We start from the raw sequence: 26837 nt of genomic DNA, 5'->3' as shown, positions 1-26837 counted from the left end.
CGTGGAACCTACGGAGAGCATATGCTCCAGGAGAGTTGCGCTGCATAGCTAGGGTACTGTGCCTCTTAGTTGTTGCAGAGGCGTTAGATAGGCCGGTGGGGATTTGATTGTGTTCTCCAAATCAATTGGTACCCAAAGAGGACCGGGGGATTATGCCTACACGCAAGTTAATCCCCCTGCACCTTAAGGCAACGCAGAATGTCATCATTACATTAAAGGATATAAGCTGCCATTTTCACATACGTTATGACGTAAAGGCTACATACAAATTGAATTGTTTATATTAGCAGAATAAGGATAAGTATAAGTGTTTTGTAGTTGCTCAGGACAGACGTATGTATACGTGCATGCCAATGGTATTCATTTAACGTACGTATATGTATATGAGGTCCTGGAGATGAAGCATCAACAAATGATCTTCGCAACCACCTGAAGAACGTTATCACTGATACGGCAACAAAGATACTTGGCCCGCAAGAAAAGTCGGAACGGCTGGTTTGACGATGAATGTAAGCTAGCAACGGAACGGAAGAATGCCGCATATCGAGTAATGTTGCATTCTCAAAGAACTCGGGCACGCGCAGAGACTTATCACTAACTCCGTCGAGCGGAGAAGCGACTTCACAGACGGAAAAAGGAAGCCTGGGAGAACGAACAAGTCTGTGAACTAGAAAAGTACAGGAAGCAACTGCACCAGGCGCCTTATACACCATGATGCTCATCCTGCCGAGACAAAGAGGAAAATCTGATTTCCGACAGAATGAACATATTGGAGCGATGGGTTAAATACTTTGATGAGCTACTGAACAATCAGAACATCGGCGAGTTGGAGGTCCCACCAACTGAAGACGACGGACAAATACTGCCACCACCAAGTTTAGGAGAAAGAGTCCGTGCAATTCATCGGCCAAAAAATCATAAGTCGCCTGGGGTTGATGGAATTACAGCCGAATTAGTTATATCGGAGGCGACCAGTTACACCAAGTGGTTCATCATCTTGTGCTCAAGATATGGGACAGCGAATCAATGTCTGACGATTGGCAACGAGGCATTATCAGTTTCATACATTAAAAGGGAGATATCACACAGTGCAGCAATTATAGACGTATCACGTTACTGAGTACCATCTATAAGATACTCTCCTCTATTTTGCTAGGCCGGACAGCCCCATACGCCCAGAACATCATTGGCCCATACCAAAGAGGCTTCACTCCAGGCAAATCAGCAACAGATCAGATTTTCTCTCTGCGGCAAGCGATTGAAAAATGTTTGGAATATGGACAACAGTTACACCATCTATTTATCGACTTTAAAGCCGCCTCTGATAGCATAGTCAGGGTAAAACTGTACACAGCCATGAGAGAATTCGGTATCCCGACGAAATTAATAAGACTAGGCTGTCTCTAACCAATATGCGAAGCCAAGTAAAAGCAGCAGGATCACTCTGAAGACCATTTGACAACAACAACGGTCTACAACAAAGGGATGCCCTATCATGCGCCCTCTTTAACCTGACCCTCGAGAAAGTAATCCGTGATGCTGAGGTAAATGCAACAGGTCCGATCCTCTTTAAGGCTACTGGCCTATGCTGGCGATATCGATATCATGGGAAGAACGACTCAAGACGTACAAATTGCCTTCATCCAGATCGAGCAGGCGGCTATTTTCGTGAGATTTTGTGCTGCATATCAATGAAGGCAAGACTAGATATATGGTGGCAACGTCAGTATCAAAAACCAACCAACAAACAACAGCAAACCGCACTGTTCAAACGGGAAGAATAAAGATAGGAGACTACAACTTTGAGACCGTTGGTAATTTCTCCTACCTAGGTTTGAAAATCACAACCGATAACAGCTACGATAATGAAATCCTCGCACGGTTATTGTCAGCCAACAGAGCCTATTTCAGCTTACAAAAACTGTTCCGCTCGGAACGTCTCACCATAGGGTCAAGTTTCTTACTGTACAAGACTATGATCTTGTCAGTCCTCATGTATTCCTCGGAGACTTGGGTTCGTAGCAAGAAGAATTGCGAACTCTTAGCCACGTTCGAGAGAAGAATCCTACGAAGAATTTTTGGCCCCCATCATAAGGATGAACGATTCTGTAGCCTACATAACGACGAAATCTATGAGCGATACCATGACCGTCCGGTTGTGAATAAAATTCGGCTCAATAGGTTACGGTGGGCGGGTCACTTAATCCGTGTGGATGAGAATGATCCAGCCCGGAAAGTCTATAAGGGCAATATCTATGGTAAAAAAAGAAGACGAGGCAGACCTTGCCTAACATGGAGCGATGGCGTAGGTCAGGACGCCAGACAACTTTTAGGGATATCGAATTGGTGGACCTCGGCGCAAAACCGGGATGTCTGGAGTTCGTTATTAAGGCGGGCCTAGACCGGATACCGGTTGTTGCGCCGTTGATGATGATGATGATATGTATATGCCTATATGATTTATTTAATTTACATATGTATATGCCTGTATGCATTTGATCAATTTAGTTGTGTACATATGTATGTATGTGTTGCAGTAATGGATAGTGTTTGTTTATTTAGATGGGCGCGGCACTCGTAGTCGTGCTTTCTGGTCTCGTTCGCTTTACAGTCTACGCTGGATGGATCCGAATATGGATCGAACCCCAATCATCCTCGTATTCTCGTAACTAGACTTGCTGATATCACTGTCATACCTAGAGTATCTTCCAAGTTTCATCTCTTATCCACGAGTCTTGGACGGCGAAAAAAGACTTGTTTAGGTCATCGGGAATCCATCGCAGTTTAGATAACCGATCGGGTAAATTATCCAAGTTAAACCTGTAAATATACTAGCGGCATTCTCTTTGTTCTGTAAAAAATTGGGTGATATTATAACTGATCTTCTTATGCCGTTCTTCCAAACACTCCTTGATGGTCGGGATCAGCCTAAGTGTTCTAAGTGCTTCTTCTATTTCCTTCCTTTTCGACGTTTTTAGTAATAATAATCGTTCTTGTTAAGAACACTTCACTCAAACCATAACGGTAAACTACTGTACACTGTTGGAGGCAATGTGGTCGATAACAGCTACGGCGATGAAATCCACACAGGGTTTTTGGCTGCCAACAGAGCTTTCTTCAGCTTTCAAAACCTGTTCCGCTCGAAACGTCTCACCATAGGTTCAGAGCTCTTACTTGAAAAATTTGATTTTGCCAGCCCTCATGTATTTCTCGGAGACCTAGGTCTTTAGCAGGAAAAATTGTGAATTCTTGGCTGATTACGAGAGAAAAAGTTTTTGGTCTCCTGCATTAGGATGGACGATTCCGTGGTGTACAGAACAACGAAATCGATGAACGATACCATGAACGGCTGTTAGTGGACAAATTCCGGCTCAATATGCTGTAGCCGGTCACCTAATCCATATGGGTGAGGATGATCTAGCTCGGAAAGTCCATAAGGGCAATATCAATGGTAGAAAAAGGAGACGAGGCTCTTGTCACTAATGATATCGAATTGATCGAGCTTGGCGCAAAACTAAGATGGCTACGGTTCCTTATTACGTCTACACCGAATACCGGTTGTTGCGCCGTTGATGATGCAGATGTCACAAATCACATTCAAATTTCCTCCTTCACTGCAGCAAATTCTAGTCATCACCATCCATCGGACATCCCGCCCAAACCTTTCCCAGTAGATCTGTTCTAACTATTCAATATTCATACCTTCCGTATGGTTGCCCATAATTCCAGCAACAGCACGGCAACAATAATAAGAGAGGTATGTGAAATTTAAACTATAATTTACTACTTACAATGGATGGTAGACTAGAGTAGATTAGCTCGGTGCACGGTGCAGACGACAATGCGAGGGCTGAAGGAAACCCAGGGATGCTTGTGGACATGAGGTAAGTAGACTATACACCATATAAAAGTTTTAAACTTCGATGTCACGATCACTTAAAAAAGATTTTAAAAGGTGATGTCTTTTTCTTTCTTATTTCCAGGAAAATTACTGAAATGCCTCATGACAGACTCAGGGCGGAGGCAGGGTTGAAACGTTGTATAAAGAATGTTGAGTCATACGAGTGGGAAACATGTCTCGGTTCACTACTTTAGAAGAACAACTGAACGAAAAATGGAGGTAGAAGATGTGTCGAAAAAGTAGAAGACAAGCATGAAAGGAGCTGATCCATATAAAGACGTTAACTGTATCCGTTTCCTTTATTTGACCAAACTCTGCGAAAAGAAGTGGTAATCCTCGTAAGCCGATCATAGCAAAGGAAATGTTTTTGTGCATCGAATATTTTAAATAAAATTTGGGGTAAAATCTACGAAATGTTGCGAACATCGCGTTCATTTTCACAGAATATCATAGAAGAGAAAGTATTTATTAACTAACAGTCATAAATTCTGAATGGTGAGTAGATAGCCTTACCTGATAAGATGATTTGCTGGCTATGATGTGAGCAAACTATCTGCAAGTACCAGTACTCATATGTATGTACATATCTCAAATAGATAGTGGAAAGTTATCTTTTAGCGGCTTTCCAAATTTGCGGCGTTGTTTTGCATCAAAATATTAACCGGCGATAATGCGAGCGAAATTATCAACTCGTTGACTTCAATAGAAACTTAACGACGTAACGTACAATGAGAGGCACTTCAGTAAGAAGCCCCTATCGTGCTTAGATCAATTCCAATTTCGCGAAAAAATCTTCAGTATATTTTTAGATTCCGTACGTTAAGCACTCTATCTAATAGAATGACGTTAGAATAGTTTAGTTCATCTCCAACTATCTTAGTTATATCTCAGTGCATGTCCACGGACAGGATAGTGTGATTTCGGTGGTTTTTGATTAGACAATTTTTTTACGCACCAACGGTCATGACGCTTTCAAGGTTGAATCGATTTTGTGTTCTAAAAAAATTATCCTCGCGCCTGTATTCAAGTTCATCGAGGTAAAACTATCTTCGTTTATTATTCCTAAGTTAGTGCGTTGTGCAATCAGATGAATAATTATGCAGAATATTTATTACGTGCAACAATCTTGAGAGACAAGTTTAATACAAAATGCATGTCTATAACAACCATTTCTGGTTTTCATTTGTATGTCATTAGATACGAAAATATCTGATACGAAAATAGATGGCGGTCAAGTGTGTTTGTGGGAAACTATGTAGATGCAAAACTAAGGCCAAGTGCAATTGAATGGTTTATTGCATTTTCATAATATGATGTTGTTTTCTAAATTGACGAGCGTTAATTATTGTATTATAAATGCTATCTGAAAGCATCTTATTTGAGTGATATGAAAATGATTAGATTACTGATTGCGGTCAACCCTTGTCCAATCAAAGTGTTATAAGAATTAGAATTAGAAAGACTCAACTATAATTAAATCGAAAATGGGTTAATTTTTTCGTTGAATGGTTAAAAACGGTGATGATGAAAAAAAAAATATTAACACATAACTATCTCTAATTTAAATAATCTCTTATTCTAAATCTAAAAAAAAACGCAATTTAAGTGTTTGCTAGAATATCACGGGAATTTTTTTGGGAATTCCCTCGAAAAATATCTGGAAAACTTTAACTTTAACTTTATATCAATAATATATCGATAGTAATAAAAATAAAACAAAAGTGAGGATACAGAAGGTGAATTTGTATTGTATATCTCCTGCTCACTACTTTATGGAATTTATTTTTTTTGTGTATTAAAATTATTAAAGTCGGTTTAAAGTTCGTGTGACTCTTTTAAAGGGAAAATTCAACATGTAATTAAGGATGCGCTCTCCTTCAAAAGCTGTGTTTATTCCTTAACTGTTCTTCCTATTTGAATTAGCTGCGGATACTTAACGCGGTGTTATTAATTACCCTTAATACGCTTTTGCCCTGCTTTTTTTAGCCTGGTGCATCTGCTGCATCCGATCCCACTACATAGTCTCCCACATTTTTTATCATTAAACAAGACACTAGCTGAGCCTTGAAGTTTTTCGTTCAGTTCCCAGTTTTTTCGTGACGAAAATGTATTCCTTATCTTGAACTGCACTTTTGTAAGTAGGACATTGAGGTGACTCATCGTAACCGGACTACTTCCTATATCCACAGTATTCATTTAAGAGTTGAGGAAAAAGATAGCTCTTCTCGCCGTGATTTCGCGCAGTCCAAGCTTGTGTGTCCACTGACTACCTTGTCTTATTCTATCTGCCACGTAGCCGGTGCCCCACCCGGTCAATCTTTCAACCAAGATTTTATAGCCAAGGTTATCTCGGTCGCATAAATTTTAGCCTGCCTTAGTAAGGAACTCCCGACATCCCGGTTTGGCGCCGAGGTTCACCAATTCGATATCCCTGAACTATCCCCCAACTGAATGCGCCATCCACGTACCTGCAAACTCCAACATCATCATCATCATCAACAACCGGTATCCAGTCTAGTTCTGCCTTAATAAGGATCTCCAGACACCCCGGTTTTGCGCCGAGGCCCATCAATTCGATAACCCTCAAAGTTGTCTGGCATTCTGACCTCTGCCATCGCTTCATCTGCGACAGGACTTGCTTCGTCTTCTTTTTCTACCGTTCTTTCTGGGCTGGAACTTCCTCATCTATGGATTAAGTGACCCTCTGACCGCAACTTATTGAGCCAGATTTTATTCACAATCATACGGTCATGGTATCTTTCATAGATTTCGTTCTTATGTGGAATACGGAATCGTCCATCGTCCAAGAGTTCGCAATTTGCTAAGAACCCAGGCCTCCGAGGAATACGTGAGGATTGACAAGATCGTTGTCTTGCACAGTAAGAGCTTTAACGATATGATGAGACGTTTTTTGCGGGACAGTTTTTGTAAGTTGAAAGATCTCGTGCTAATCTCTGCCTACTCGATCTGGATGAAGGCAGTTTGCACATCTCGAGTTGTTCTTCACAAAATGTCAATATTGAAAGTATATGCCATTGTGTGGCTGAAATTGAAGAGGATATTGCCTCTTGCATTAACGTTTGCTGATATATGACAGGGTATACCATTTAATGTTAATGTTGAATGGTCTCGAGAATGATCCTGCTGTTTTACCTACCTCGTACATTAGTCAGAGTCATCCTAGTCAGTCTTATCACCCGGACGTCATTCTACGATAACAGTTTCTTTAGGCATTGGGAGCCGTAAGACGTCATCATACTTTATGTTCCATAGCAGAGAACGTCCGAAGAGAGAGAGAGAGTAGCTTTCGGTGTCGGAAGTAGTCAAGATTTGATCAACACCGGAGGCTACGTTAGCTCCGTTTTCACTAACTGGAAAAATGTCGTCGACACCTATTTTTACCGTTATGAAAATAGTTTCCTAATATTGCCGAAACAATACCATAACTACCTCTCATAGGGGATGTAATAGGGGGGAATTTCTTCTTTCATTGTGGAAAACTCACCCACTCACCCCTTTTGCAACAGAATTTGCCTCAGTCATGTCCCTCCTAAATAAAATTTTAGCAGGCGCTACCTTTAGGATTCTCTTAGAGTAATAATCTCGGGCGAGTGTAATGACTACATCTCCTCTTACGGTGTACTGTTGAAGTGTTCTAACATGCTTCAAGACCGTGATAAAATTGGGATTGTTGCGCCAAAGATTATTATTATTCAATATGGTTGCCTTAAAGCCACAACTAATTCCCGCTTCCCGCCACCGTGCTTGAGAATTGCATGTATGTTTCAGGTTTTAAGCTCCGTATTGTCTTAATTACAAAATCCTGACTTTACATTTGCTGAACCACAGAACTAAATATCTAAAACTCTACGATTGGAAAACACCCTTCTTCACAAAGGCAGGCTGAATACTGAAATGACCGGTTTTCTTCAGGTCAAACGACTATGGAATTTCGCTACCTACAATACACCGGGTATCCAACCCGCGCATGTTGGGACATCTTCCAATGTCGTGGTCCTTTTGAACCGACTTTTACGTGAATTGCGAATGACGACGGCTTGTTTGCGCACTGCTAGCTTCGGTAGCAACTGTCCAAATTAGTGGGTTATTTTATACCTTTGATGATGTGATAATACCTTTTGTGATGTGATGTGCCCTGCGACTTCTAATTGCAAGAGTCCGGTCTAGGTTAAGAAGGATCACAATTGTACAATGCTATGCACCAACGGAGACTTCCTATGTAGTGGAGAAGGATGCTTTCTACGCAGTTCAGGGGAGGTTTCCAAAAGGTGACATTGTGGTTATGATGAGTGATCTGAATGCCTAGGTGTGATCTGATAATACCTTGCTCGGACATGTGATTTAGAAAAACAGCCTTGACGACCGTAACAGTAATTATGGGAGTTGCGTGGATTTCTGAAACTTCTACCGCATCGTCATTAGTGGGGGCACAGAGTCTGCCATAAGGTCAAAGGTGTGAACGGTCCGATGCCTTACGAGCAATCAGATCGACCATTTTGCGATGAGCAGTAGATTCAGGAGCTGACTCCTGGATGTGCGTAACAAGAGAGGCGTTGATATCGGCCTCGAAACGGGTCACCATCTAATGGTCGCTTACGTTCGCTTGCGTATTGCGTCTGTCATTTCTTGCAGGGTTGGGGAGCTGCAACACCCTAAGTTCAACATAGACCGTTTGTATGACCCAGCTGTCGATTTGCAGTGGGAAAGCTGTCTTGCTGATCGAAAGCGCCTAAGAATACCGACGACTATTAGACTGCCATAAAAAATGCTCCTTTCTCGAGTGTTGTACAGGTTGCCGGCCACGCCTCGTCAAAAGATCCGGCTAAATGAGTCACAGGGCAGAGAAACATCATACCCAAAATGGAAAAAGACGTCAGGCTGGTCTGCAAAAGCTGTGGATTGCCAGACTTTCAGAAAGATGTGGTTAGATCACCGTAATAAAGCAGGCGCCGCTACGGAACGAACTGTCTGTATGGCTCAATTCATCGCTTAAGTATGTGACACGTACATGCCTAGGAGGTGCTCATTCCCCAGTATAAGACCGAAGATCTGGAGGAAAAGTGAACTAACTAGCCTTCGATTAGCCTGCCACCGAGTCGGAAGAGGAACTCAAAGGGCGGTAGGTAGAATTGATTAGGGGCAAAAAGAGCGCGTCTATAAGGAGGCCCGCAAAATCTGTGGGGGACCCAAACCCGTGAAGGAGCCTCTACAGAGTCGTGACGGTGAGAGCTCCTCTCCGTAGGTCACGTGCCTTACCCCCTTGTTAAAAATCATCCAGGGGTTATTTTCCCAGCAAGAGCACTGGCTACCTTCAGCGATCTCTGAAAGTGACGACAATATCGTCAGTCATCAGAGACGAACTGTTGGAAAACTGCGGCAGAATGGGAGAGATCATCCGCAATAAAGCCCTTAAGCTTGATGATATTCAGACCGGACATGTTTGCTAGGTTGTTTAGAGAACGGTATTCCCCAAACAATCAAAGACACGTTTCACTTAATTTAATATTTTATTGCATTCGATTCAATCCAGGTTATTACAATTCACTCTCGTCTATTAGGCCAATTGCAAAGTTTAATTTTTACGTCAAATTTACCAGGTGATTTTTTAGCTGGCCTCCTCTCGCCGGTGGGCGAGATTAGTGTGTCCTGAGACTCTTGACAAAAATGTTTTCCATACATTTGTCCTGCGGCCATTGAATGCAGCGGCGGAGACGAATCCGCCCAGGTTCGCGCCTCCGATGCGCCGGCACAGTTGTTAGGGGTGTGCATGTCTGAAGATATATTTCCTGCATCATCAAATTAGTTACTGGCTCGAGACAAGATGCAATTCACGGAAATGGTAGTACCAGTACGGTGGTGAGTTACCCCGACAATTTAGCGCTGATTGTATTCGCAAAGAACCCGGAGGATGCTGATTTATGCGCATGGAAAATGGCCAATGCTAATAAGGATTGGCTAGAGAGTTCGGGTCAAATGCTTCTGGAGGAAAAAAACGGAAACGATCCTCATCACCAAGTGTCGTGAAAGAAGTTGTGCCCGCATTCAAATACCTTCAAGCCCGCCATCAAATACTCAGGAGTAATAATAGATGCGAAGCTCTCGAATAAGATTCGGTGGACAAAAAGACCCATCCCTCCCATAAAAGAGTCGTTGGAGAAGCGGCACAGTGAGATTCATTATAATGTTACTCAATTTTCCACGGGACATGGAGGTTATGGCCAGTATCTGTGCAGGTTTTAACTGCATACCTTAGCCGATTGTCCAAACTGCGATGGAGTCCCAGAGGAACCAGAGCACGTTTTCTTTCATTGTTGAAGATTTGCAGACTAAAGGAACCTAGAGGTGACGCTAGGGGAGGGGAAGCGGATTGATGAACGGAAGGGGTTGGAGGCTCTATTGGTCGCTGCTAGTGATGGCGGGCGTGACGCGGTCGAACTCCGATACCGAGCGAAATTCCGAAAAGTTCAGCGTAGAATAGTGGGAATAGTGCGTGGAATTTAGATCTTCGCTGCACCTGGTCTTCATCGATTTCAAGCAAGCTTTCGATAGCGTGAGCAGAGAATATATTTGGAGCGCTGTACCGCCCTCTCTGAGCGACATTTGATGGCGTTAAATGTCACCTGATGCACCGAGGTAAAATCTCGAACTTGAGGTAGAAAGCGGAGTCCACCAGAGTTTTATCGTGTCGGCGATATTATTTCTTCTTGTTATCGATTATGTTATTCGTGTTACCTGGTCCGGAGGATGTGGAGGCATTCATTCATTTATCCCTCGACCTAGCTGATGGCTGATGATATCTGTTTACTCTCTTGCCAGGTCATGGACTTTGGATAAATTGCTCTGGATTTGGTAAGAGAGGCAGAGTTGGACTAAAAATAAGCAATAGCAAAGGCATGTTTTTCATTCCACTCTCCCTATCTGCATTAATGGCCAGAGCATCGATCAATTTGTATATCTAGGAAAAGTGGTTTCAGCGACGGTGGCATCAAACTAGATGTTGCCCCACACATTAACAGCGCTAGATCCGTTTTCAATGGCCTGTCTGAAAATGCAGTTATCACCACTAAGATCAAGTTGAGAGTTAGTTCTTTTGTGTTGCTATGTAGGAGTAGCAAATGGAAAGTGAACTCCATTGTTATTCAAAAGCTCCGAGATTTCGTCAATACCTGACTGCATCGTATCATCGGAGTACACTGGCCTGAAACTATCTCAAACCAAGAAATTGGTAGGTGCACATGCTTGGCACTCGTATGCGATTTGATTGGAAGACGGAACTGGCAGTAGATAGGTCACACATCACATAGGTCACACTCCAGGAGGGGCGACAATTGCATTGCGGGCTATGCAATTCAGTAAAATCCAAAATTCCAAGACGGCCGGCGAGTGGATCACCTCAAGGGCACTTGGCGCAGAAGAGTAGAGGGCGAATTCGTTATCACAAAAGGGATTGTTTTCCCACTTTGGAGGCGGAAGCCCTTAAATTCGGGAGTTTAGTGACCAAACAGGTTTCATGTAGTTTTCACTGTAGGTAGTCTCATTTACAAGATAAATATTAGGTTTTAGAGCATATGGCACCTACACAGTCTTAGTTTTTAAGACCGTGCTTCATAATAATCACACTTGATGCTGTGCTAAAGCACTTACTGGAAGGTCACGACATTCACGATACTACAAATGACTACAGTTAAAAGAAAGTTGAGGGTCATTTGCTACAATAAGGGGTGTCAGTCTTTGAGGGAACCATAAACTCGATTAGAAATAAAGATGTGGAATAATGCCCACTGGCTCACTTATTTCCTTGTTAGAAAACTTATGTGAAGTCTACCTGGAAAAAAAGAAGTTGATCTCGGAATAGTAATTTAAGGATTAAGGGAGTTTGAATCGGACTAATTGACAAAAATTTGTGTTAAACACGCAAGTCCTTACAAAAGGACAACTGACTGCTTCGTCCAGAGTCCTGAATGGTTGTTGGTGAACCTTTGAAGAAACTTCTTCCGTCGTATTTATCAGGGGATATCAGTTCTTTCCGTCAATAAAATGATAAGGACAGCCCAGGAGTTTTTTGGCTTAATGGTTATTTGTATCAGTAGTTCTCTTATATAATTGCAATTCTGCATTCCGAAGCTGTTGGTCTCTACTCGCGGTACGGTCATTTACTTTCTTTCTTTTTTCAATTATGTTCGAGCAACTATATTGGGTTTGTTCGGTTACTCTACGGTCGTTGTTAATAACCCGCCATCGCCAAAACCGAAATAATAATTGCTCCATCAAAATTCAAATGCAATATACATTTATCACTTCTTTTTCAGTGATTCATCTTCACCATTGCGTGGTCCCAGCTATTATCATCATGTCGGAAAAGAACCTCTTGTTTATCGGAGCGTTGGCCAACAGTTGGAACTGACTGCACGAAACTATCCAGATCGTGAAGGCATCGTCTCGGTGCATGAAAACAAACGTCTGACCTTCTCAAAAATCTTAGATCAATGCGACCGACTCGCTGCAAGTTTCAAAAGAATAGGGCTGGAAAGAGGTGACAGGGTAGGAATTTGGGCACCGAATTACGTGTTTTGGTATATAAGTATGCTAGCGGCCTCTCGAGCTGGCCTCATTTCAGTGGGCATAAATCCAGCTTTTCAAGCATCGGAAGTCGAATACTGTATCAACAAGGTGAATTTAAAAGCCATCGTGGCACCAGATGTCTTTAAGACAACACATTATTACGATATATTGAAAAATATCTGCCCTGAAATCGGAGATTGCGAACCAGGCAAATTGTCAAGCAGAACGGCACCAAGTTTAAAATCGGTTATCATCAATTCAAAAGACAAGTTCCCAGGTGCCTTCCAGTATGAAGACATGTTCAACTATGCAACCGAAGATGCAATCACACAAATACAGAACAGTCAACGAGATATTCAACCCGATTGGCCTTGTAATATTCAATTCACTTCTGGTACAACTGGTCACCCCAAAGCCGCTGTGATAGGTCACTTCAGTTTAGTCAACAACGGCATTCATATTGCCCAACGAAATGAATTAAATACAAAGCACCACAAAATCTGTGTTCAAGTCCCTCTTTTCCATGCCTATGGTGTAACTATTACAATCTTGGCGGGGATGCCCTACGGCTCAACTCTAGTTCTACCATCAGCATATTTTAGCCCGAAAGACAGTATTGCAGCTATTAACCAAGAAAAATGCACCGTTATTCACGGTACACCAACAATGTATGTTGATCTCATCAAAAAGGTGATTGACTCCAACGCAATACTGACTACACCAGAGATAGCTGTGACCGGGGGAGCCTCTTGCTCACCGAAACTATTCCAAAACATCAAACATCATCTAAATGTGAAGAAGGTGAAGACAGTTTTCGGTCAAACCGAAGCAACGGCTGTTGTGGGCCAAAGTCTTCCGGGTGAAACTGAGGATCATGTGCTTCACACAGTGGGCCACGTCACGGATCATATTGAAATTAAGGTTATCGACAAAGATGGGAATACGGTTCCTTTCGGTCAACCTGGAGAGCTTTGTATTCGAGGATATTTGAACTGTTTGGGATACTATGGGGATGAGGAGAAGACAAGAGAGCTGATTGGTCACGATGGGTGGCTGAAGACGGGGTAAGTATGATGCTCATATTTTTTTCAACACCAGATAAGATAGGGAGGCACGGTCCGTGAAATTTTCTTGATAAGTAACAAATCCGAGTCACTGAAAGTGATAACTTTTGTTTTTAGCAAATATACAAACATATTTTAACTATTTAATTGCCGAATATAATCGCAATGTTGAATCTTTGACTTCCACGCGCATCTTGTATAATCAAAGACAGATACATAATAGAAATGACTGGGGAGAAATGAAAATATTTGGCGTAAGCTACAACTGATAAGGTAGTATTATGAAGTTTAATTGACCCTATGAAGATAGAGATTATAGAATGCGTATTGCGGGCGAAATAATCGTAGAAGGGCTGAGAATGTTAAAATGGAAGTTGTGGTTTTTGAGGTCAGTGTTTTCATTCCTTTACGTATATAAAACTAGGAGATATGAAATTCTGCTTTTCGGGTCGTCAGAAATAAATGCTAAATAAACGCTTTTTTTTATCAAGGGCTTCATTCGTTACATGAAAGAGAAAGTCAAAGGTATAAGAAGAAGCTATTATGCTTTTAAGACCTATTGAACCCACCGGCAACCTTTAAATTAAAATCACATAAAACTTATGGAATCAAGAACATCCCAGCCGAGCTCTTAAAGGAACAGAGCTCACCAGTCGGCTCTACAAATTAATCAGCGGAATCTGGCCACCCGAACAAATACATGACGGCTGGAGGAAAAGTGTGATTCTTTCCGTGTACAAAAAGGGTGATCGTCTGGGTTGTGAAAACTGCAGGGTGATCTCATTGCTGTATACGTGCTACAAGGTGCTAACGAATATAATCAAATGACGACTGACAGAGTATACAGACATTGGGTAATACCCAAGTGACCTCAGATTCGAACGTTCGACAACGGACAAAATATTTGCAGTTGAGGAGGTGTTTGAAAAGTCAGGCGTCAGGCGTACGATAATGTAAATCATAATGCTCTGTACAGAATAATAATCGAGCTAAAAACCCAACCGAAGCTAGTGGGACTAGTGAAAGCCACACTGATTAACAACGACGGCCAGGTAAAAATGTAAAATGACATAAAGATTTCCTATAGTTTTAGGGGATGAACTCATCCCACCCTCTTTATCTTGGTGCTCGAATATGTCGTCAAGGAGGTGGGCTCAGTTGACACCAGAGGTATGGTACTGGTAAAATCCGCGGAGCCGGTGGTATACACAGTCGAAGTGGATATTCTTGCTCGATCGATGTGTCGTATGAAGGAAGTGTTCGAGCTATTCGGGTCAGCACTGAGTAAATTGGGGCTCAGGGTTAATGAATGCAAGACGAAATACACGGCTCAAAGTCGAAGGACGCTCCTGGTAGAGAGAAAAGTACACAGAAGCAATAAACTACACATCTACATGATATTAATTCTTTCCGTGCTACTGTATGGATGCGAGACGTGGACCTTGACGTAGATGTCGTGAAAGCAAATCGATATATTTAAGGGAAAATTCCTCCGAAAGATTTTCGGAGCCGAGAAGGAGGGAGATGCCTGGTGATTCAGATACAATCATGAATTGTATGAATTATTTGACGACCCACCATCATCGACACTGGTCAAAATCCGTAAACTGCAATGGGGTAGTTACATAGAGTGAATGCACGAGGGAAATATTCTAAAATGAGTGCTGAAAGGAAGAGCCGATGTTAGCCGACCAGAAGGGAAGCTAAGAAAACGGTGTGAGGACTCAGTGGACGGAGACTGCAGTGAAGCCCATGGTGTTTTACGTAGGCACCTGTCGTGAGACTTAATCCTACGGTCCTCTTAAGACACGGATTGGTTTTGTGACCACAATCAGAGCCCCGCTGAGACAAGCAACAACGGTACTAGTCTATACCAAGTGCATGGCTTAGCATTCATACTGGTGGATGCAAGAATTACCTAAATCTCTACCGAACTATGGAGTACGGCACCCGTGTTGATACGCAACAACACGTCGAGGCCCAAAGGTCTCTTCTCGCTTGAGCATAACCACAACCACCATGAAACTCCCACTAGGGGGGCCTACCGCAAATAACCGAGCTGTCCTCACATACAACAGGAGTTCACCCGAAGTAAGTGAGCCTAGGGGCTTTCCCGGTTCCCATGGTACCAGTATACCCCTGGTAAGGTTTCGTAACCAATTTGCCGCTTCAGATGAGTCCCCGTGCAGACTCGGGTCTGATCGCCCTGATTAGGCCTTTGGAGCATTCGCCTACTGAATCACGGCCGGCAAACCAAAGTGATTACAGCGTCTCCCGGTGTCACCACTATGGAGGTTCTCCACGGCCACTTGGTTTTGGTTTGGCCGACAGGGTTGCCGCCCCATCTTCCTCGCCGCCACCTCTGAGCACCGGACGGAGACTGCAGACCAATTCTAACTGGAGGACACAGTCTTTGGATCGAGATAATTAGATGCCATCCGGGAGGCCAAGGCTCTATTAGGACTGTAGCGTCATCGAAGAAGAAGATTGTGTTCTTTACTGTCATTGAGAGTTTGCTACATCGTGGTATGAAGTTACTCACAGAAAACTAATGTCAATATGCCGGTGGGATTTTTTTTTGAAACGTAATTGGGGGTACTCTGCGGTAAATATTTTGAGCAACAATATCAAAACAAGGAGCATGTATATAGTGCGATCTGTACGATTGTATTAACCTCGATACTGTCCATTAAGAAACTTCACTGCATCCATTAAAAACCTTCAAAAGCAAGGCAGTAGAAGGGTAAGTGTTTTCTAACTTGAAAACCACTGTCGTCGAACTAGAAGCAGCGACTACTCGCCATAGTACTCCTACCCTGAAACCGTCGATGCCAATCTCTGAAGAATGCAGGCTAATATGAATGCCAGCTACCGGAAGCCAAGGAAGAGGCGGACGTTTGCTGCTGCCCTTGTTAAGAGCCAGTATCAGAAGGCCGTCCATATTCTGAACACGATAGCGGATTATAAAGAGGTCAATACTGTCGATGAGCGGGGTAAAAAGTACCTCACTAAATACCAGACGATTATTAATGAATATAATTACGAATACTTAGAACACCAAAAGAAGATGCATTGCTTTCAACTATAATCGATCTCATGATAAGGTAGAGTAGTAGAGCTAAAGAATCGTAATTTGTAACGCGTAGATGGCGCTGGTGGTTAGTTAAAGCTAGACCGTGGAATCTGGTTATCGACCATCTCCTGGACAGTGAGTCGAAACAGGAGTACGTATCACGTACCATGATTTCTCCCAGCTGGCCTTTGAGAATCACATTACAATACACGAGGAGAAATTCTCCAAGGATTTCTAAGTTCGTGTGTTGCTAAGATCAGCAACGCCTGGGGAGGCGTGGAGTTAAAGATTATTCAATACAATGACATTCACCGTATTGATTAGAATAAGCCCTTTCTATCCCTACGCCATCAAAATCCCAAGATACCCATGGACGCACGGCAACTTCGACCTAGACGACACAACCAATGAGCCCTACGTAAGCAGACCATGCTTAGAGTGGCGCAGATTAATCTGCAGTACTCGAACTGAGTCGCGGATAACCTGCCAATCTTTTACCGGGACCAAGACATGCTATCGCCTCAATGTGGAGGCGCCTAATCGGAGAAATCTCGATCATCAGAGGGCTCCAAAATAATGTTATAATCTATTCCACACCACTAGATACACTGATCCAAGTAATCCTATGCATGCATTAATGTCAGGAAGAACCTGCGTACGTTCCTGCGAGCGGAAAACCTGTGCTTATAAGAGGAAGGCCGATATATATATACGATCCTACGTTACCAATTTCGATGCACACGTTTTTTATCATTAACACAAACCACATCTTTGATATAGAGACTTTCAGGGCAGACTACTGGAAATTTTTAATCAGAGATCATTCTGGAATCACAGTTAGATATTTTCCAATCTGAATTTTGCTGCAGAGGTTTCCTTCCCTTTCAAAGACACAGGAAGGATTAACTGAAGGAAGTATGGTCGGATATCATTTTTTTCAGTTTTCTTCCCTTTAAAAGACTCCGGGAGGTTCTATTGGGGGAAATTTAATCAGATTATGGAACCAAACTTACAGGCACTCTCAATGGAAACACTGGAATGAAAAAGTAACTGGAGTCATAGTTTGGGGCTTTAGAGAATGTATTTCAAATTGCTTTTGGAACCTCATGCCAGGCAAAATGAAGACATCGCCACAGCAATGGAATGAAGACTTACTCAATCTCAGGGTTGTAGTTTGTAATGCGGCCCTTCAAACTGCGAACTTCGCGCATTAAAATCAAACTATGCTCAATAACCTCCGTGTCGACACAAAAACTGTGTTAGATTGATCCATGTTCGAATATCCAGTATGATAGGTCCAACGGCCTTTTTCTGACTCTTTTTGGCTCTTCTGTTATTATACGGTAGTTTTACTTCGAGCGAAGATTTTTTGATGATGTACGCTCGGTTATAAAAACGCCCTTCTCCCCCTAAAATATTCTTTGAAGTGAGTTATCAGGCGTTCCGTAGGCTTAACATGTTCGGTGCGCATTTAGGCGATATGCTGCGCTTAGTTTTCGTCTACTTACTTTCTTTTCCAGTGTATCTGCCCACACTGTGGCTGCATGAAATGTCCTAATCACCCTCAAAACAAGGAGGTGACGTCTCGCCCTTGGGCCATATATATTTAGTAGCATTGTCGCCATCATTGCTGTAATTTGAAATGTAGCCTCTGGTGGCCCTTTAGATAGGTCTAACGTCAGCATTCCGTTATTCTGAAATAAATAACCTAATAAAATCCATACTCCATAAGAGTTGGCGAAGGATGGACCCTAGTGGGACGGCGTTTGTTTTTCGATATGATTTTGCTTCATCATCTGAATCGCAGCACAGAAGCTTATCTATTAAGAAGTCGACAACGATGTGCAGTAGGTACTTCGGTCCATCTAATTTAATTAGGACCTTTAGTATTTTGATTCATCTTGCGTAATTGAAAGCATTCTTCACGTCAAGTGTTATCATCGTACAGCATTTATCTTTTATTAACTGCGTCGTGTGCAGACCTCGTTTTTCGAAATCCGATTCTCATCTCAGAGTGATCACCTTGCTTTTCGGCAATGGGAAGTAATCTGTTGTAGATTATCCGTTCGAATAATTTCATCATCAGCGGCGCAACAACCGGTATCTGGTCTAGGCCTGCGTTAATAACGAACTCCAGACATCCCGGATTTGCGCCGACGTCCACCAATTCGATATCCCTAAAAGTTGTCTGGCGTCCTGACCTACGCCATCGCTCCATCTTAGGCAGGGTCTGCCTCGCCTTCTTTTTCTACCATAGATATTGCCCTTATACACTTTCCGGGCGGGATCATCCTCACCCATACGGATTAAGTGACCCGCCCACCGTAACCTATTGAGCCGGATTTTATCCACATAATAAAAATAATAAGAATAATTTGCCAGATTTTTTCCGAGAAGGCATATCGGTCTGTAGGGCAAGGGTTCCCCTAAAGGTTTTTGAATAGCCCCTTCTCTGTTTCTTGCCTAAAGAGCTTTGTTGGGACTATCCAACTATCCAAACCAAAACTTCATTTTCTGTTATTTTCTTGACAACTTTTAGGACCTCCTTCTCGCCATTTAAATTTCAATAGACAATGGATAGGTTAGCCGTATTCACATTTTGGAGGAGAGATACGTCACTATCTCGTGCAAGCTAGAGCAAAAAATCGATGGAGAGCGTTTACCCATGAATTTTTGGCAGTACTGTATGTTTTTCCTTGGAATTTAATCCACGCATCTTTGTATTGTTCATGTAGTTGCTCGTATCTAGATCGGTTTCTCTTTCGCTGATCGCGTCCTCTCGCCATGAGGCAAGCCTTGCGGCATTCCGTAGTTTTAGAGTTCCACCAAAAGTTCGGTACTCCTCGCCTTATAATATGCATATCCTTTTACGTTGTGTTTTGCAGCAAGACCTCTTTGAAAGTCTGCTGGTTATACCAGTTGACTACCCGTCTTACAGTCTTCCGGGACCAATCGATTTTTGTTTTTGCTAACGCGCAACTGGAGATGCTAAAGCTAAATTTACCCTATTCCCCTGTTGTGTTGACGCATCTGGTGTTTGCAAGAACAAGATTCAATCGAGAAAGAACTTCAAGCAGTATACACCTTCTTGTATGACTTTCGTGGTTGCCCTATTTTTCCCATCCCGAGTACACAGAGAGCAGGTACTGGGTCGCTTAGCAATGGGTAAGGCTAAGCTCTAAGAACATCATTTGCGCATAGTGTTGATCGCTTTTCTATATAACGAACATGTGCTGCTGCCTTTGATGTGGGCATGTTGGCATCGATGTCATTTATTTACCTGCAGAACAGATTGTTGGGAATTTTTCCAAAATCGGTAGTTTTTTTTCTTCAGCCTTTATCCTATTCACTATTCTAGATTAAGTTTAAGGGGGTCCCCATACATGTAAAAGTGCGGTATAATCCTTTTTTTTTAGTTTCGAAATGAGGGAGTGGAGTGGGGAAGGAGGGAGTTAGAAAACGACTACTTATTTTAAAGACCTATCCTCAGGAGTTACCTAACCAAAAAAAATTGAAAAAATGGTGGTGTGCCTTTGCAAGGTATCTAGGCCTCACAGGCCTTTTATACCTTTGGTTTCAATTCAATATTATTAAATTTAAATTTATAAATTAAATGTCTTACAAGAGGACAAAGAAAAAAGGTTCTATTCTCATTGACTGCTTGAATCCGGCCGCTCGGTTGAAAAATCTTGAATATCGTTTTGCCACAGTATACCGCCCCCACCTGAAACTAAGAGGTTTTTCCAAGAGAGATTGGCGATCGACGCTCACTTTTCCTCTCATCCCCTGGAATAAAGGCTTGGCGGTCTTGGACTTGCCCCTAGCGTCCAATTAGGATGAGGACTTTCCACGCTCGAGGATCTTACAGAGGCTTCAATATGATGATTACAACTGCCTCTAAGTGGTGTCAGTGCTCACGAAGACGTGTGTGCAAACTTCGAAGTCCCTAGAAGTGTTGACCGCTCACTGCGCGTGGCAAGATGCCGGAGGTGAATTCGAATTGGGAACCGAGGACAGGACTGCGCTGTAATATCCTCCAATTGGCTGAAGTCACCGCGTAAACAATGACCATGTGACAGTACTTGTAGCCATGCGAGTTTCGCAAAGGTGTGCAATGTCGGGATGTCTAGTGTGGAACCACTTGAAGAAGAAGGTCTTCAGCATCTGCTGCAGGCACAAATACTGACAGATATACAAGCACTAAATGGAGCCGCCATCAGAACAGTCATAAAATGGTTTAGGCTTGATTATTGACATACCATAGAAAGCATCAGAATTCTGTGAAACTTAGTAAGATTCTGGCCACGCAACATATTTTCTTAGAAAATCCGAGGGCTACTGAACGGAATTTTCTGGCTGGACACTCGGCAAGCTAGGCTCGAGACTATGAGGCAAAAAACCCTAGTATGGAGTAAGAAAACGGCTGGTTGTTCAGTCCCAGTCGCTTGGGAAAATGGAATCAGTGATCACCGAAGGTAAAATCAGCTGGGTTATAAAGAGTTTTTCCAGATAGAAATCTTTGAACACAAACGGCATAATGCTAGCCACGCTCCAAAAATATCAATAAAGGGTTCTTCCGTGGTTCGCAAATAGTGCTAACTGGATATTCATTAATAGATGACCATGAAAAGCTGTCATTAGAATACAAGCAATACACCTTAACAGCCTTCTTAGATACTGAGGGAACTTTCAACAATGTGAGTACTTAAGCCATCAAAGAGTATCTAATCAAATTCAAGGGATCCATCGGCATCTAAAATGCTGGGGATCCACAAGAACACCGAAGAAAACGGATTTTCTAAGAAAGAGGAAACGTGGACTATAAAAAAAGAAGTGGTAGACCAGTAACACTTTTCACAGCGGCCATTATACAAATGATACAGTTTTGTCACAGATAGTCTTTTCCCAGTATAAAATATCTGGGTGTGATTTTGGATCCTAAGTTAAACTGGAAACTAAACGCAAAAGTGGGTATTAAGAAGGTTTGTGCAGCCTTCTATGCCTACAGAAAAATCTTCCAAAGAAAATAGAATTTCCAATCGAGGACGGTTTTTTGAATGTATACAGCCGTAGTCGCTCTCACCCACCCGGCGTTGGGCAGGAAATATAATGGGATATTGTAGTGCAGGTCATACTGGGGTTCTACACTCCTGTCAGGAGGATACCCTTAATGTAAACCTCCTTCCTTTGGACCTTTATATTAAATTCGTTGCGATGTTACTCAGCAACCTGACCACAGAATCCGCCTGGTTGTGGGACAACGCACTCTGGACATTCACAACGACCACGTCGCAAGTAATGCAAGAAAATTGAGCTGCAAGAAGAATTTTGTGTTGGACTTCCAACCTAGGCAAGGGTTGGAGACAGGTGATATGTTGGGGAACTACGACACGGTATTCTATACCGACGGATCAAAGATGGTTAGTGTAGCCAAATGGTCTGGTCGCTAGGATACACTAGTCTATTCCAAACTGAGATAATAGCATTACTAGAAGCCTGTCGATAGCTGCGGCATGATCGAATCCCCCCAATGTACATAGTTACTCTGACAGGCAGTCAAGCTTCCATGAGGGCCCCGGTCTAAGTGGCGACATCCTCGAAGTTGCCAGTGAAGAGATTCGCTCACCGCGTTCCCGGTCATGAGAACGTAGAGATGATTGTGGAATCTAACTAGTCAGGCGAGACAAGTGAAACCTATTCGAACTACCAGGCAGACAGATCGCTCAAGAGAGAGAAGAATCATTACTTGCTCTAAGTCAAGGAAGATTCGGTCCTTCTACACCAAGACCTGTTCGCGAGAGTTTTTGAGCCAAAAGCGCGTAAAAGTACGCATGATTACGGGCGCTTGCATGGGGCACTGTTGACGTTCCGCAGAGGAGGGAGAGACCATGAAACACCTCCTTTGCAGTTGCCTATCTTCAGCTAATGGCAGGCTGTGGACGTTAGGTAAACCATTCTTGGGGATCTTAGAAAGATCTCTGGTTGTAGGGTGGGGACGCTGCTATCCTTCGAGAAGACTGGGAGTTGGCTTTGAAGATCTAGGCCGCTAGGGTCTGTTCCCCTTGTCCTCATAGCAGAGTTCAAGACAACCCAGTCGTGACTTTCGTCATTGGATATGAGAAATTTTGAACAATTTCAAAATTGCAGTCTTCCTTAGTCTCATTATTTATGCAGTATTAATTGTGATAATAACAAAACTGAAGTACAACCTAGTTGAAAATTAAATGATAATAGGAAAGGAGACACTGTTTGTGTCAAGGTAGTGTATGGGAGGCTTTTGTATTTAGCTAAACAAGATACAATTAATTAAAGTTCGTTATAGAGAAAGGATCGATTTTCTTGTTTCGCTTTCACATTTTCTTTCAAACCAGGAGCAGTTAAAAAACATATTTCGTATTGTTAGAGCATGTGTTTGGCCATTTTCCAGCGAATTATGACTCTTATCCGCTCGGTCTGTTCTAGATAAGAGAAAATTTCACATTTAGAAACACTTTATGAACATCATATTCAAAAGAATCTTGTATTTATTTATGAAATATCTTTAGTGATCAATTCATCCTCCAAGAAGACGGTTATGGAAGGATAGTTGGACGACTGAAAGAAATGGTGATCCGTGGTGGAGAAAATATATTTCCAAAGGAAATTGAAGATTTCCTCAATACCCATCCTGATATCATGGAAAATCATGTGAGTAGATTAGCTATGTTCATGTAGTTTTTATGGGAAGCTAACAAATATCCGGAATAATTATGCAGATTAGATTATTAGATTGTCTCATGTCAAAAAAATTAAGCTATTGATCTGATATCTCTGTTTCATATTCATTAGGTGATTGGTGTTCCAGACGAGCGTATGGGGGAGGAACTTTGCGCATTTATTCGTCTTAGAGACGGCAGACCACATTTGACGCATGATGATCTTAAGGCATTTGGTGCAGGAAAGATAGCTCACTTCAAAATACCACGCCATATACGCATTGTGCATGATTTCCCGAAAACAGTATCAGGAAAAATTCAAAAGTTCAAACTTGTACAGCAATATAAAGACAGCCTGGACGAATAATAAGAAGGGATGTACAAAAAAAAATTATTGTAAGTGTTAAAAATATGTAAATAAATTGAAGAAGATGAAAAGATTGTTTTCATTTACTACATTCTACAGGGTGTCCCGTTTTTGATGATACAAATTTTAATGGTTGAGAGTACCGCTTGTTTGAGGAAATTTGGTCCAAGAATGGAACTCTATCTTTTATCGTTATAGAGTTATAGTGTTTTTCGTGAGCAGTGTCAAAAAAGCTTGACCTTCCCTAAAAATCAGAATTTCCCACTCCTTTAATACCAGATTTGATACCATTTTTGGAAACTACATTTACGAATCGAGAATGAACTTAAAGAGGATTCGCAGTACATTTCCAAAATATAATAATATTAGCTATACTTGGGCAGATATTGTAACAGGGAGTATTTTGACATCTAGGTACCATGTGCACGGACCATCATGATTTTCAGATTTTTTTTGCTTGGTTTGTTTCTGGGAACGAGTCTATGAAATAGAATTCTTTAAGGCCCCCGCACTGTTCCGCTGCCAAAGCTAATATTTGCCTCCGAAAGTGCTAATTGATACTTTTGATTTGATACCCTGAATGACTGTATTAACAGAAAAAAATTATACACTCTCCCCCCCCCCCTTTCCATGTACAACGGTCTCCGTCCCCCCCAACCAAACTTTAAAAAAAAAAATTGTTTTAAACTTCAAACGGATAAGGCATTAACTATATTCACTTATAGAGAACAATTTCATGTGTTAGATTTTGACTTCGTATGTCTTCAAGTGGAAATTTTGTGTAGTAAATGGCGCCCCAAAGCCGACTTCGATTTTCTTCGCTTTTCAATTTCATGGCGGATATCCGAAGGATTACCGCTGTCATTAAAACTGAGCCTCTTTGCAGTATTTCTAGGGGATTTCTGATGATAGAGAATCCTTTCTTGCAAGTAAAAACATTGCAAATCATCTATTTAGACACCACATACTTAAGAAAGGACCACTTGCGCTGAACGAGTTCATTTGCTTCTTTATGCAAAAGGAGCATCATGTTCCCAAATGGAATTTAAGTTCATGGTGGAAAAACCATTGTGATTTTTTTCAGAATTTTCGGTTGGATAAGTTTTTAGAACGAGACCTATTACACTTTTCGGGGCATACATTTTGAGCCCTCAGTCCCCTACATTTCATCCAATATCAGAAACAAGAGCAGTTTTGAATATTGCAAATCAAGCCCTTTCATTTGGTACCTCACATGACCATATTCCGTGAAAAAGATATTTACAAACCCTTGGACATGGTTCTGTTAGTGCATCAGGCAACCGGAAAAGTTATGAAAACAAACACAAAATTCAAATGGAAATAAAGAAAAGACGCAAAACTTGATACCTGTATGTCAAAATTAAGGGTGAAAAATTATAATGAAGGTAAGGGGATAGGAAGATCAGACGATCATCCTAAGTGGCCGAGAACGACCTAGAGGGAAGAGCTATCCCAGAAACCTAAAAATTTGACGAAATTGACTCTGAAGTTCTGGTTTTTTTTTCGTTAGGCCATTGCGGATTCCTTCGTTTGTTGTCTATTTTGAACCGCAGACCCACGCATCGGTATAGACACGTTAATTTTGAGGACAGTCTTTTGAAGATTCCTGTGAGGAGTGGCCAGATCTCCCATCAGGCGCGACCCCAGGTGGCGGATAGGGGCATACCTATTGATGTGTAAATATGTGTTCATGCACTTTTCTTTTCTGACTGTGCATGGGCTAGTGTTTGCTCATCTCTGGTGCGCGGACCAAAATGGCTATGGGAAGGATACCCAGAACATAAAACCACCATGGAAGACGAGAGAAGGAGTAAACTTACGGTGCAGGGGCTCGGAACCCCAGTACCGGCGGCTTTTGGGAGTGAGCAAGCGGGCTCCCGGTCGTCGATATCCCTCGACCGCAGTGCCTCGGTGGTGGACAACTTGGCCACCTTGGCATATAATGTTACAAGTAATTTGGATCTGGAGAAGGAAGTGTTCAAGCGAAGTACGACCTTACCGAGAACACCAGTAGCAAAAACAACCAAGGATGAACTGAAGATGGATCGTTGGACGACAAAAACTGTAACAACACCCACCGCATATGTTCAAGATGCGCGACAGCAAGAGGTGCTCCAGGAACAAGATAAGGATCCATTCAAAAGAAGCTCATCAACTTTGAGATCTCCACCAATGCCAAAGACGATGAAGGACAAAGTACAGGCAAGGTCAACAAACGCCAAAAGTGAAGGACCGTGTAAAAGGGGTAACCCTGTCGGGACTTATAGGGAACAGAGTCCTGATCTGGAGGAATTACCCTTCACCCAGCTTGGGGCAAAAATAGTTGAGCTGTCCGAGTTTATCAAGGACAAGCACAACGTGCACCAAGCCATAAAGAATATGGTGAGGGCTATTAGAGTGCTCTACAATAGATCACAGGAGGAAAAGAATAATAAGGACACGCCGAACCCCGCTGTGCCAACAGTATCACAAGCGACCCAAGTGACGCCTAACCGTACTACCATCCAATTCCAGCGAAATAAGCGAGTACGTGAAAAAGAGGGGGATCCTGTAAATAATCAGCAGGCGCCTAAGAGAAAAAAAGGAGGACAGGACATCCTGAAAACCAACACCAACAGGCCAGAAGGAGGAAACCGTACAGCGAATCTAGGAAACTCGACCAGCGTTGCGAAGCCCAAGACCAGCGAAAACGATGGATGGACTAAAGTTACCAACAAAAAAGCGGAACGAAAAGCAAAAGTGCGAACTCGTCCAGATGTAATTGTTATCTCCAGTAAGGGCAATCTGTCCTACGCGGAGATACTCAAAAAGGTCAAAGCGGATCCCGACCTGAAAGATCTGAGCGGAAATGTAAACCGAATCCGAAGAACCCAGAAAGGGGATCTCATGTTCGAGCTGAAAAGATCCAGCGTGGGCAAAACTGATGACTTTCGCACTCAAGTGAAAAACTCACTTGGGGAGAATGCCGCAGTGCGTGCCCAAAAACATGAGATCTATATTCAGTGCAAGGATCTCGATGAGGTAACATCGAAAGAAGAAATTTGTACTGCTCTGAAGGAGCAATTCAAGTTGAAAGAACTCACCGAGGAGTCAGTTGTGGGCTTGCGAAAAGCCTATGGTGGTACTCAAACGG

The 26837-nt window shown here is 42.4% G+C and overlaps 1 protein-coding gene across 1 annotated transcript; it reads left to right on the top strand.

Moving 5' to 3' along the window:
- Positions 1–3995: 3995 nt before the first annotated feature.
- Positions 3996–23754, top strand: LOC119652622 (medium-chain acyl-CoA ligase ACSF2, mitochondrial). Its single transcript, XM_038056869.1, has 4 exons — positions 3996–4938; positions 12232–13548; positions 23167–23308; positions 23450–23754. Exons 1-4 carry the CDS (start codon positions 4865–4867, stop codon positions 23681–23683), a joined length of 1767 nt encoding a protein of 588 aa, XP_037912797.1. The 5' UTR covers positions 3996–4864; the 3' UTR covers positions 23684–23754.
- The last annotated feature ends 3083 nt before the right edge of the window (positions 23755–26837 follow it).

This window comes from Hermetia illucens, chromosome 1, assembly GCF_905115235.1.
Source record: "Hermetia illucens chromosome 1, iHerIll2.2.curated.20191125, whole genome shotgun sequence".
Taxonomy (NCBI): Eukaryota; Metazoa; Arthropoda; class Insecta; order Diptera; family Stratiomyidae; genus Hermetia; species Hermetia illucens.
The sequence above is the reverse complement of the archived record's forward strand: the minus strand, read 5'-3'. Positions and strand labels throughout refer to the sequence as shown.